Source organism: Podarcis pityusensis (assembly GCF_964106645.2).
Source record: "Podarcis pityusensis genome assembly, chromosome: 13".
Classification (NCBI taxonomy): domain Eukaryota; kingdom Metazoa; phylum Chordata; class Lepidosauria; order Squamata; family Lacertidae; genus Podarcis; species Podarcis pityusensis.
Window position 1 is genome coordinate 4,625,938 of NC_138038.1, and position 13,667 is coordinate 4,639,604.

The following is a 13,667-nucleotide window of genomic DNA, read 5'->3' on the forward strand; positions in this document are numbered from 1 at the left end:
TATGGGTAAGGCTTCCCAATTCAAATAATTTCCTCTGGAGTACTTTCTCAAGATGCAGTATATATTTTGCAAAACCTTCTTCTATTTTGGGTACTGCTTGGCTGGCACCCCTGCCCGAAGGCTTTCTGCAAGTGTTATACCTGTGGGGAGAAACACTAGTAGTTGCTTACGTTTCTGTATTCATGAAGTCTCTTAAAAGTATATCCCAGAGTAAGATGGTCTGGAAGCACGTCCTACTAAGTGATAGTTAACATTCACTGTGGTTTCTATGGTTATGAATTTTTATCTGAATGAATGAACTCCCCATCGATAAGAAAAATCTTAAGAAATTACTGATGTGGGAAAGGTTTAAAACTCTTATCTCTAGCCAACCAAGTGGCTCAAAATCCCCCCCCGCCACCTTTTTCAATGGATAAAATGTAAACTTTTTGCAAGCCAGTCAACACTCAGGACAAAACTATAAGAAAGAATTAGACAGATAACTTGTTCAAAAACTAACAATACTCTAAAAACTGTGTTACTCTAGATCCTGGCTGATTAGGAGAAAGTAATGACAACCTACTACTTTGACTTGGGGTTGCCTGTAGTACATATGAAAAGGATCTAGAGAGTCTTAGTAGACCATAAGCTGAACATCAGACAACAGTGTGATGCAGCAGCAAAAAAAAGCTAATGCTATTCTAGGCTTCATCAACAGAAGTATAGTGTCCAGATCAAGGGAAGTAACAGTGCCACTCTGTTCTGCCTTGGTCAGACCACACTTAGAGTACTGTGTCCAATTCTGGGTGCCATAATTTAAGAAGGATATTGACAGGCTGGAATGTGCACAGAGGGCTGCCAAGATGATAAAGAGTCTTGAGGCCAAGCCTTGGGGGAAATGGTTGAGGGAGTTGGGTGTGTTTAGCCTGGAGACAGGCGGGATGCAGATGGCTCTGTGGGTTAAACCACTGAGCCTAGGGCTTGCTGATCAGAAGGTCGGCGGTTCAAATCCCCGCAACGGGGTGAGCTCCTGTTGCTCTGTCCCAGCTCCTGCCAACCTAGCAGTTCGAAAGCACGTCAAAGTGTAAGTAGATAAATAGGTACCGCTCTGGCTTGAAGGTAAATGGCATTTCCGTGCACTGCTATGGTTTCACCAGAAGCGGCTTAGTCATGCTGGCCACATGACCCGGAAAAACTGTCTGCGGACAAACATCGGCTCCCTCGGCCAGTAAAGCGAGATGAGCACCACAACCCCAGAGTCATTCACAACTGGACTTAACTGCCAGCGGTCCTTTACCTTTACCTTTTTAGCCTGGAGACAAGAAGACTGAGAGGAGATATATGATAGCCATCTTAAAATATCTAAAGTGCTGTCACATGGAAGATGGAGCAAGCTTGTTTTCTGCTGTTCCAGAGGGCAGGACTCGAACAAATGGATTCAAGTTACAAGGATGGAGATCCTGACTAAACAGTAGGAAGAACTTTCTAACAATAAGAACTGTTTGACAGTGGAATAGACTCCCTCAGTAGCTTGAGGACTCCTTCATTGGGTGATTTTAAGGAGAGGTTGGATGGCCACCTGTCATGGATGCTTTTGTTGATATTTCTGCATTGCAGGGAGTTGGACCAGAATAACCCTCAGGGTAACCTTCCAACTCTACAATTCTATGATTCTAGTCACTTGTCCACAGGACTATAAACTATATATTGCCATTACCTCTAATGATTGCTTTTCAAAATTATTACATGTTGGTTTCATAACGCTTTTTAGTCATTGAAATTAACTTTATTCTTCCCCTTCCTCATTACATTGCTTAGGGAAATTATCGCTTTATGAAGCTTTTACTTGCTCGTAGAGCAAACTGGATGAAGAAGGATTTGGAAGAAATCACTCCGTTACACTTAGCTACACGGCACAAGAGTCCCAAGTGCTTGGCTTTGTTGCTTAAATACATGGCACCAGGAGAAGTAGATACGCAGGACAAAAACAAGGTAAAATCAGACTTGTAACTTTTACTGTTGCTGAAACCTCTGGCTCCTCTTAGTGGTCTCTGTGTCATCTGACCAGAACAAACATTGGAACTTTCCTTACTGCCAGGGAACTGGTACTTGTGCCCCTCCCCAAATCAGCTGCACATGCTATGAAAGATAGAGACTTAGAATTCACTTCCCTGTGGGATCAGCATTTCAGTTAGCCATCAGTTTTCAACTCACTCCATCAGACTACTGATTCAGGATTGTCACTTTGAATCAACTCCCTTTTTCATTGCACTAAGTAATGCATAGTGGATATCGTTTTGTATCCCACTTTCTCATGTCATTGTGTGCTTGGAATGAATCCTGAACTCCCCTCTGTGTTTTATGTACAGCATACTTGAGATCATTTCTGTGCAGTTGGTCACATCCAGAGACTAAACAGAAGTAAACCCAGGGCCTCTGATAAACCAGCATTCCCTCACTTTCAACTGTCCTCAGTCTCCATAATTTGTAAATTGTTCATTTTACATGGTTTCTGAAGTTCACAAAAGCAGAATGTTTATTTCATTTTACTGTGCATCTCTTCTAATTACCCCCAGCAAACTGCTCTTCACTGGAGTGCCTATTACAATAATCCAGAGCATGTGAAACTTCTGATCAAACATGATTCTAATATTGGAATCCCAGATATTGAAGGCAAAATTCCACTTCATTGGGCTGCTAACCACAAGGATCCAAGTGCAGTTCATACTGTTAAGTGCATTTTGGTAAGGCTTTCTTTTCAAATAAATACCAATCTGATCTGATGTACCTTTTTTTTTAGTGGCAGTTGTATGTGGGCACCACAAAGAGTACTTGGAATCGTTTTAGGGCTCATAGTCGTAAGGGTTGTCTCTGTCACAAGAGACACTCTAACGTCCTTTTGAATGCCTCCCAACTTCACTTATTAACGTGGATTCACACTGGTGCTGCTAGATTTGAGAGAGCCCTGGGCAAGGTGCCTCTTCTTTAAGTCCATTGCCATCCCTCCCACCCCAGGTCAAATTGAAGCCTGGCCAGCAAGCACCTCCCTAACATAATTTTGGGTTTAAATGTCTTGAGTACATGCAGCTGTAATGTAACCTCTTAATTCCCATGGTGACCAAACCCCCAAATGTTAATAGCAGGGGGCATGTTAATAATTAATTTTAATTTTTTATATTTAAATGCTTGTTATACTTATATTGTCCTTTGTATTTTTTATATATATTTTTTATGATCTGTGATGTTGTGTGTGTTGGCGCTGGTCTGTGACCGTATTAATAAATTCATTCATTCAACCTCTTAATTGTAAAACCATCCTCTCTTAGCTGCTACGATCTCATAATGCTAATCGCACCTTATCTACCTGGCACTTTTGCAACTAGGATGCTGCTCCAACTGAATCTCTGCTGAACTGGCAAGACTATGAAGGACGAACTCCCCTTCACTTTGCAGTTGCTGATGGGAATGTAGCTGTTGCTGATCTGTTGACCTCCTATGAAGGTTGCAATGTCACCTCTTACGATAATTTATTTCGAACTCCCTTGCACTGGGCAGCTTTACTGGGTAAATACTGAACGACTAAATTTCTAAATTTCTTCTTGGGCATATGTATCAATTTTTGGGAAGTCGAATTTGCTAAATTGGAGCTTGAAACATTGAAGAAGTTTGACTGGTGTGAAAGAGGGGGAAACAGGAACATAAAGGCTGCTTTATCCTAACTCTGACTATTGGTCCAGCTAGCTCAGTATTGTTGACACACTTTGGCTGGCAGCGGCTCTCCAGTTATCGGTCTTTCCCAGTTATAGCTGAAGATACTAGGGATTGAGATTCAGACCTTCTCCATGCAAAGCACGGACTGTACCACTGATCTACAGCCCTCCCCATAACATGCAGTGCGACTTGGCTAAGGAGAATCTTGAGGTTGATTAAGATGCACACAGATACGGTTGCTTGTCAGATTTGTACGGTTCTAGATTTAGCAGTCATACTGCTGATCTCTCTTTCAGTAGGGGAAATGAGCAGATAACATGTTGTTGAACAGCCCAAATTTGCCAGCTTTGCTTGGCTTTTTGTAACTTCCTACTTATTTGTATCAATGCTGCATTTTACAGAGCTCCATAACTAAAATAGATAGGACCCTGCACTGATGCACATGCGCTGGTGGAAAGAGAGATAACAGCATTCTCATAGGATGAGGGAAGAAATCTGGAGCACATATAGGGAGCTAAGTCATATGTATTCTGCTCTCTCTTTTAGGTCATGCGCAGATTGTCCACCTTCTTTTGGAAAGAAACAAGTTTGGGACCATCCCATCTGACAGTCAAGGGGCAACACCTTTACACTATGCAGCCCAGAGTAACTTTGCTGTACGTGAAACAAACAGGTTATGTTGAAATATTGATTTGTATTGTGGGATGCTGGAGCCAGTGGGGTGATGCAGGCAGGAGCAACGCTTTGTGGGAAATGGGCTCCTTCACCTCAGTTTTTTCTCCTGCCTGACGCAGCAGAGCGTTCTCCTCGGCTCTCCTGCTTCAGATAAGCCTCGACCCCCGCTGTTGGATTTACTTATTTATTTTGTTTATTTTTTCCATTAAAACCTAGTTTTTCTGCCCCTGGCTTTTGACTGTGGCTGAGGCGCTTTTTGGCCACCGCTTGCAGGGTGCAGTCTAGCTTCCCGCGCACTGCCTCCATTTCTAACTCGGTCACCTCCATTGCTGGGGTCGCCTATCTTTATTTTCTACAAAATTCTTGTATGACAATTTCTTCCGTTGTCACCTCAGCATTGGGTGAAGCAGTTCCTTCCTGCCTGACATCCCCGCCCTCCCCTCTCCAGCCCTCTCTGATTGCATTTCTCTCAAACGGCACAGGAGTGAGTGGCAAGAGGCTCTTCTCCCCCTCCAGTACGTTTTTGACAGCGATGGAGTTTGTGGCTTGGCAGTAGTATACCACAATCTCCCAGTTTGCTGCTGTTGCAACTGAGAACATGGCGGTTGAGTTCATCCACTCCCCCCACAGCAGCTTATTTAAACGGCCTGAATAGTTTTAGCCCTTTAAGGGACAGCTGCATTGCTTCTGCCATTCCTCTCCTGGTTCATGGAGTGACAAACGGAGAGGGATTGTAAGCCTATTGTTCCTCCTCCTAATTAACCGGGTGGCAACAGAATGTATTGAGTTTTCCTTTCTCTCTGTGTGTGCCTATCTCTTTCAGTTAGATACGGAAATGGAGGACGATTGGAGTGAGGGTTCAACCCATGAGGAACCCATATCTGTGAGGCTATTTCAAGAGGCCAGTGCCCCTATTCTGAAGCGCAAAATAATGCATGCTCTTGAGTTAACTTCTCAATCAGATAAAGCTACATTTTCTAAGCCAGAGAGTGATGTGTCTTTGTTAACTGACAGTCACTCCTCTTCCAATTTTATGCTAGCTCCTTCTATTTTGAAGGCTGTAACCAAGGCTGAGCTTGACGCTCCTATGCGTTCTAAAAAGAATACTATCTTGGCAAACAAGTTATATTCCTTAGTATTTGGCCTATATTAAAACCCCGTACTAAATCTGTCCTCTCGGAATCTGGTTCCCCATAAGGGGGACGCCCAACTCCGTGACATCACAGACAAAAGACTTGAGTGGTAGTGACTTGTTATGGTATGTCTCACCCCATTGGTTCCAGCATCCCACAATACAAATAGAACAATTGGTCTTACCTGGTGGAGATTTGGGAGTGGGATGCTGGAGCCAATGGGGTGAGACATACCATAACAAGTCACTACCACTCAAGTCTTGGGGGCCCCATCCTGGGGTGCTTTACACTGCACTGATGGAGGTTTATGGCTTGTCAGTTCTTCATTTTCCTTACTCACAGATACCTAACACTGTTTCTTTCGCTTCATTGAGCCGAGAGAGAGAGGGAAATAGGCAGGGAATTTTATTCTTTCAGAACTTGGTCGATACTTGCTGCTTGGTGAATCCGAAAAGGTGAGGGGAACAAGCCTGTTTTCCGCAAAGCTTTGCTCCTGCCCGCATCACCCCATTGGCTCCAGCATCCCACTGCCAAATCTCCACTTCAGGTAGCACCAATTGTTCTTTTTCAAGTCCTGTCATTAATTGGCCTGACTTCTGGTGAAAACACTTATACTAAGGTGTGTTGGCAGTGGATAAAAGAACATTGTTAAGAAAATGGAGATTTGGGCGATGTTTATATTCTTATGGTGTGCACACACTTCTTTTGTCGCATTGTTATCTTTGATCAAACAATCTTTGCCATGTTTTTGAAACAATATGGAAACCTGTTTTCCTTAGGCAAAGTGGAATAAATGTTTACAACAAAAGATAGCAACTCTGCTTTCCAGGTGCTAACTTTTTGAAATAAAAAGCTATTGTCGAATTCCAACTAAGCCAACTAATTACAGTTGCTCAGAGCAGACCCACTGAAATGAATGAACCCAAGTCCGTTAAGTTGCCCGCCAGGGCACCCTCCCCACGGGATTCTGCCGCCTGAGGCAGGCTGCTCCCCTCTGTCTCAGGGGCAGGCTGGCCCTGGATTGGGAGCAACTGAGGAATAAATATACATCATGAAATATATCATGTTTTGGTATCCACCCTAAAACTGTCAAGGTCTGATTAAGAAAAGGATCAACCATCTGGTATTGCTGAGAGCCTGAGGGGCAAAATGCATTTTCTCATGAAGAAGTAGGTCTTTTACTCCATGATTAAAGAGAAGGTTTGGTGTATCGGATACAGTGTGGGAAGCATGAAACTCTGGCTCAGTTTAAATAACGCTTTTTACCTTTTTGATTAAGGGCTTGTATAGCCTTAACAGTTTGTTCTGTTGCCTTTTGGCAGGGAAGGAAGACAGCAGTATTGTGAACATATGTCAAAAGCCAAGAAGTTTGTATGCACATCTACTTTGTTGTGCCAGGGAAGTAATATCTAGGACAGGACTTGGTCTTTGAAAAGAGAGAGAGAATGAGAGAGATAAGAGAAGGGAGAGAAGTTTATCTGCATCTTCTCCCATCAAGGCGTAGCTTACCAGGGGTGCAGTCCAACTGTCTTTCAGTAAAACATGATGACTTCATTGCATATTAACAAGTAAGGGTTTGTTGCATGCCATACAGTGCAACAAAATGAAACATCTCGGAATCTGTTCACACAGTATTTTACTTGTACATGTGAACAGTCCTGACCATTCTCGGGCATGTGTCTTACAGACAAACATAAATGTGTACAAGGTGATTATGGAGATGGCTGGCAGCAGTTCCCATCACGTGGTTTATGTGGCACATTTGTCCATCTAAGTTATAGCTGAGGATGCTTTTTCATGTACAGAACAATATTGTGTGAACCAGTCCTCAGAGAGCTTTAAAAATAAAGTTTGAGGAACTTGTGAAAATATCTAAATTCAATAAACAGAACGAATGCTGCTGTGGATACATTTGTCATCATGGAGGCTGTATTATACACTTGTATGAATTTTGTGTCATACTCAGCAGTGAAGTACAATAATGGAAGCCTAACAAATTATTTAAAAGGCTTGGTAGTCTTTTTAAAAATTGAGAAAGAGAGGCTAATTTGACTGAAATCCACAACCCACTTTTTCGCTTTATTAGGAATACTAAACAATTAGGGGGGTTGTTGTTGTTTTAAAAAAGGAGTGAAGCCTAATAGGCTTAAATAGTGTTGAGGACTCAGAATCCCCCAATGCTCTTTTAATGGCAATATTTCCAACCCGTTGTGAAACTTGTGATGTTTCCTTGAAAGGAAGAATGAAGTTTTCTTGCTTAAGCAAAAAATCTTTGCTATGATGTGACAATAGTTTGATTTGTGAACCCTAGAGCCATATATTATTTTCATTTCAATACCATCCTTATTCAGAGAAGATTTGTGGTCTAGGAAACCGTGGAAGCATTTTTGAAGCATCCTTCTGTGAAAGATGATTCAGATCTTGAGGGAAGAACATCTTTTATGTGGGCTGCTGGGAAAGGCAGCAACGACGTCATCCAGACAATGCTGAATTTAAAATTGGACATTGATATCAACATGGCAGACAAATATGGTGGCACAGGTAAGAAAACTAACATACTTTTGAAGTTCTTATAAACTTGGTAGGTGCACTACTGTTTTGAACACTCATGTATGCAATATGAATTCTAGATTCTCCTAGATTCTCTAAGGATGCATTGTACAAGTATTGTACAATGAGCAAAAGATTGTATTGAGCAAAATAGGATGGATTGTAGATTAATCAAAAGGGAGAATAGTTGCTGTAGGTTAATGCTAGAATCCCTCCCCCAACCCCCATCCAAGAGGGACTATTATGTCTTGAACAGCAGTTTCCCTCCAAGCTGCATGGCAAAACTGTTTTGGAAACTGATAGAAGTTTCAAATGCAGTCCATTTTCCTAATGGCACTGAGGAGGTGGGGAACGATTTTTGCATTCAAGCCTTTGGACACAGCTAAGGCAGCTCTTCAGAACCTGGTCTGAAAATTCAAAAAATGTGACGATAAATGGAGATAAAGTTTACTAACTAAACTATGACTGGTTGATATACAGAATCATTGGATATACAACATGAACATGGCCATAAACCTTTGGATGGCCATAAATCTTTTTATAGAATAAGTATAATATAGCTATGATTAATGATTAAAGGAATGTTAAACATGATGGTGATATTAGGGATGAAACTTTCTGAATCAAAGAATGCCCCCAGACCATGGGCTTGCTCCAGAGGAACTGCCGTACCATCTAGAGCAGGATGCACACCAGATTCCTGGACGCAGACACTGCTGACCAATAATGCTACCCTCTTTTCAGGATTGAGCTTCAGTTTGTTGGTCATTAGTACTGCCTCCAGAAAGCAATTTAGAATTGATACCACTTCATCTGGTTCAGATAGAATAGAAAAGTAGAGCTGGGTGTCACCTGCATTTTGATGGCACCAGGTTCCAAATCTCTAGCTGTCCAAATCCAGTGGCTTCACACAGAACATTATCAGATGCTTGTATTTGACATCTCACTAGAACCTGCACTATGTGTAGTGTCAAAATTGTGTCTTATCCTCCAAATGCCTTGCAAATTTGTCACAGCAGGCATCAGGTTTGTGATAGCTCCTAGCTGTGACTCAAAAGTCAGCAGCTCCCTCAAAATTCTTGAAAGCTCTGCTGACCTGCTGAGGAGTAATGGGATATTCTTATGACATTTGGAACCCAAGTGTCAGTTGGTTAGGAGAGAGAGAGAGAGAGTTTTGTTTCAGTTAGTGTATTTGTTATAGTAGTTCTGTGTATGTTTGCTGAGTGAGGCAAGTATGACAATGTAAGGCAATTGTATCTGCATACTTTATTGAACAGATAATTTCCTATGCTTATGTATTTAGTTATTCTTGAAAACTCAATAAAAAAAATTTTTTTAAGCTGCTGGATAGTTGCTCAATGACACAATATTGGTAGCAAAGTGAGCCACCTTTGCTGCCATCACTGTCACATGGTAGATTCAATTATGTTCTCTTTTCTGTGTTTGGTCGGTCTTGGTGTGAGTCTTGCACTCCATCTGTCATCCAACTGCTTCGTAGTTCAAAGTTCCACAGAAAACCACTGAACTTTGGACTTCACACCACTGGAGAGGGTGCCCTGGAGCTGTCATGGCTCTTTCCATCTCACCATTCTAGTGAGACCATAGCTTCAACAGGAGCACCAGCAATGTCAGATTCCACAGGTCTTCCACCAGAGCATAACAACCAGTCCTCTACCTCTGCAAGGCGAACAGTCACTTCCTGTCCATGTTTGACCAGAAAGTAATCTGATAACTCCCTCTGCAGCTGGAAAACAACTAGCCCACTCTGTGGCAAAAAAAACACAGCAAGGGTATGCCTCATGATGTATTGAGACAGACCAATGGCTGTCATGGCTTCATGAAATCCTGAGCTGGCCCTACTAAGGCAACCAGGGGCACTCCAACAATCTGCAATCTGGGGGCACTCCAACACCACATCTGTGATCACCTTTACAAGGTCACACAGTGCAGAAGGATGGACGTTACACCAGCAGAATCACCGTTCTGTCTCTGTCTCTATCTCTCTTTCCTTTTAGCAGTAACAACTTTTCAAAGCTGGTACCTAAACAACCTTTGCTTCACATGCTATTTTCTCTTATGGTGCATCTTGCATTTCCTCTGAACGCAAGGGACTGACCCTTTTTCTCCTTGTAGATTCAAGAATGAAGGCAGCTAAATACTGGAAACTTCCTAGAGCCGAGCTAAATTGGGATGACATGAAAGAAAATGACAAGTGTCACTAGCGGAGAAACTTGCCCACCAGAGCAGACTTTTCATACATTTAGCAAATCAATATTTATTCACAAATATTTGGTTGTTGTTGTTGTTGTTTAGTCATTTAGTCGTTTAGTCGTGTCCGACTCTTCGTGACCCCCTGGACCAGAGCACGCCAGGCACTCCTGTCTTCCACTGCCTCCCGCAGTTTGGTCAAACTCATGTTTGTAGCTTCGAGAACACTGTCCAACCATCTCGTCCTCTGTCGTCCCCTTCTCCTTGTGCCCTCAATCTTTCCCAACATCAAGGTCTTTTCCAGGGAACCCTCTTCTCATGAGGTGGCCAAAGTATTGGAGCCTCAGCTTCACGATCTGTCCTTCCAGTGAGCACTCAGGGCTGATTTCCTTCAGAATGGAGAGGGTTGATCTTCTTGCAGTCCATGGGACTCTCAAGAGTCTCTTCCAGCACCATAATTCAAAAGCATCAATTCTTCGGCGATCAGCCTTCTTTATGGCCCAGCTCTCACTTCCATACATCACTACTGGGAAAACCATAGCTTTAACTATACGGACCTTTGTCAGCAAGGTAATGTCTTCTTTTTAAGATGCTGTATAGGTTTGTCATTGTTTTTCTCCCAAGAAGCATATTAATTTCATGACTGCTCTCACCATCTGCAGTGATCATGGAACCCAAGAAAGTAAAATCTCTCACTGCCTCCATTTCTTCCCCTTCTATTTGCCAGGAGGTAATGGGACCAGTAGGGACGCGGGTGGCGCTGTGGGTAAAACCTCAGTGCCTAGGACTTGCCGATTGTATGGTCGGCGGTTCGAATCCCCGCGGCGGGGTGAGCTCCCATCTTTCGGTCCCAGCTCCTGCCCACCTAGCAGTTTGAAAGCACCCCTAAGTGCAAGTAGATAAATAGGTACCGCTTTATAGCGGGAAGGTAAACGGCGTTTCCGTGTGCTGCGCTGGTGCTGGCTCGCCAGAGCAGCTTCGTCACGCTGGCCACGTGACCCGGAAGTGTCTCCGGACAGCGCTGGCCCCCGGCCTCTTAAGTGAGATGGGCGCACAACCCTAGAGTCGGACACGACTGGCCCGTACGGGCAGGGGTACCTTTACCTTTACCTTTAATGGAACCAGTGGCCATGATTTTAGTTTTTTTGATGTTGAGCTTCAGACCATATTTTGCACTCTCCTCTTTATATTATTAATTAATATAATAATTAATATTATTAATATTTGGTACTCATCAATTATTTTTCTCAACCAACAGTTGGCTATACAAGGACCACCTTGGGTGCCCAGCAAGTTCTAGAAAGTTTGCTTTTAAATATTTTACATGTATGTGCTGAAGTATACCAATGGAAGGTCCCACATTGTTGGTAAACATTAACTTTTGACGTGTTGGTACTTGATTTATGCTCCCCTCTCCCAAAAATGATGATGATCTGTTTGTAAAAGAAATAAAAACCATTTAACAAGTGCAGAACCCTCCACTTGCTGACACTTATTTTCACTTAGCTATTCTTCTCAAATGCTTTCCTCCTCAGCCAAGCTCTCTTACTGGAATGGACCTCAACTAAAATAAAAGTGTTTGGGGAGTGGCAAGCCGCAGGTGCAGCAGTTCTGCACTCCTACCCAACCCTTGCTGTTAAAATTAGACACACACTCTCTCTCGGGGAAGTTTTACTGTTTAACCACACAGAATTTCCATAATCATGTCTCATTTGGCGATTTTAAATTTGGAAGAAGTTGGGCTAAAGTATATATTATCCACCTGCACATGTTTCCAAAAGGGTCTGTGATACGGATGCTAAGAAATTTGCTTAGTTGAACCCAGATCTACCATTGCATTTGAGTCCATTCAATTCAAGTTTTAATAGAATTGCAAGACATTTGTTATTGTCTAGCAAAATGATACCAAGGGAAAAGAATGTCGATTAGTATCGTAGGAGCAGCACAGGGGCAGCTTTATAACTTTGCCGTCACCATATACAATGGAGAGGGATCCAAGTGTTGGTGGAACAAAGGTTTCATTGTGACCAGCTGGCTGAAGAATCTCTTCAGTCACTGTGACTCCCTTCAAGAAAAATGAGCTTACTAGGAAATACTGAACAGAGGCTTGGAAGCAAGTTGCCTGCGTCAGACTGAATGATGGAGGGGGAGAAACCAGGCCTTGCTGACATAGCTGCTCCTTTATTTAAATGTATTGTTGCAAACATCTCATGCATCAACCAGTTGAGTAGTTTACTGCCTTGTGCTCCACAAGTGTAGTGCTGAAAAACAGGATCTGGAATGTACAGTAGGGTCAGACCATGCAGCCAAGTTCTTGCAGCAGGTGGCATTTTTGCCAGACTTCTTTTTTCCTAAACAGCCAGTAACCCGATTAGATTCTTTTCACCAACGTAGCTTAAACTGTTTCATCAGCTAGTGCAATTTATTTAGTGATAGTATTAAGAACACATAAGCTGTATGCATAGGTTAGAAAATAAGGGAAGATGAGTGTAAATTCCCCTTCTTGCCATAGTGTTTAAGTTTTGTTACATTCACAATTCTAACTGCTCTCCTCTAATTTTTACATGCCCTGTTTTTTGTCCATCTTTCAGCATTACATGCTGCTGCCCTTTCTGGCCATGTCAGCACCGTGCAATTGCTGCTAAAACACGATGCCCAGGTAGATGCTGCTGACGTCATGAAGCACACTCCCCTATTCCGTGCCTGTGAGATGGGACATAAAGAAGTGATACAGACTCTCATTAAAGGTCAGCTGTGACACATTTATAGACTTGTTCATAGAAACACTGCTGTCTTCAGTTTTTGAAATGAAATAAACAGCAATGACAGACAAGAAGAAAGTGAATCCCCAGTTGGCACAGGAAGAGAGTTGAAAGAAGGTATTTATCATGCATCTACATTGAAAGATCAGGGCAGAAAATTAGATCTTCCACCAAAATACTTCCTAAAGCTACATTTGAGGTAAATTTGGATTATGCTGATCCTTTAGATTGATAACATTAGATTAATGTGGAAGAAGTTGCCTCTGAGTTTGTCATTGGCTGTTTGAACAGTATTTATATGTCATGTTTTAAAACTAACTGAGAGGGACAGTTTGTCATTGAGCCTAAACTTCACATTTGACACAAAGCTAGTTTTGCAATTTGTTTCTGAAAAACTCCCTCTCTCCATTAACTCCCATAAATAATATTGGAATTGGCTTCCAGCCAGGCATTTTTGGTTAGGCAATCTTTAATTCTAAAACTTTTTCTGGTCTTTGCCTAATGGGGCACAAATATGCAAATCTTCTGTCATTGTGTTAGGTGTAGTGTTGCCTTTCTGGAGCCAACAGGCAAAGCTCTGTATATTCTACTAAAAGAATTTGACAGTCATATACAATCAAAATTATTCACCAAGAAAAACTGAATTTTA

At 42.3% G+C, this 13,667-nt stretch overlaps 1 protein-coding gene across 2 annotated transcripts in view; it reads left to right on the top strand.

The window, feature by feature from the left end:
• Positions 1-13,667, top strand: part of INVS (inversin) — a 59,938-nt gene that overhangs the window by 25,712 nt on the left and 20,559 nt on the right. For both annotated transcript variants that reach the window (XM_080976554.1, XM_080976553.1), the window contains exons 4-9: positions 1,798-1,971; positions 2,556-2,723; positions 3,363-3,543; positions 4,237-4,346; positions 7,868-8,039; positions 12,848-13,003. In XM_080976554.1, coding sequence (XP_080832680.1) covers positions 1,798-1,971; positions 2,556-2,723; positions 3,363-3,543; positions 4,237-4,346; positions 7,868-8,039; positions 12,848-13,003 — 961 coding nt within the window. The remainder of the gene's footprint in view (positions 1-1,797; positions 1,972-2,555; positions 2,724-3,362; positions 3,544-4,236; positions 4,347-7,867; positions 8,040-12,847; positions 13,004-13,667) is intronic.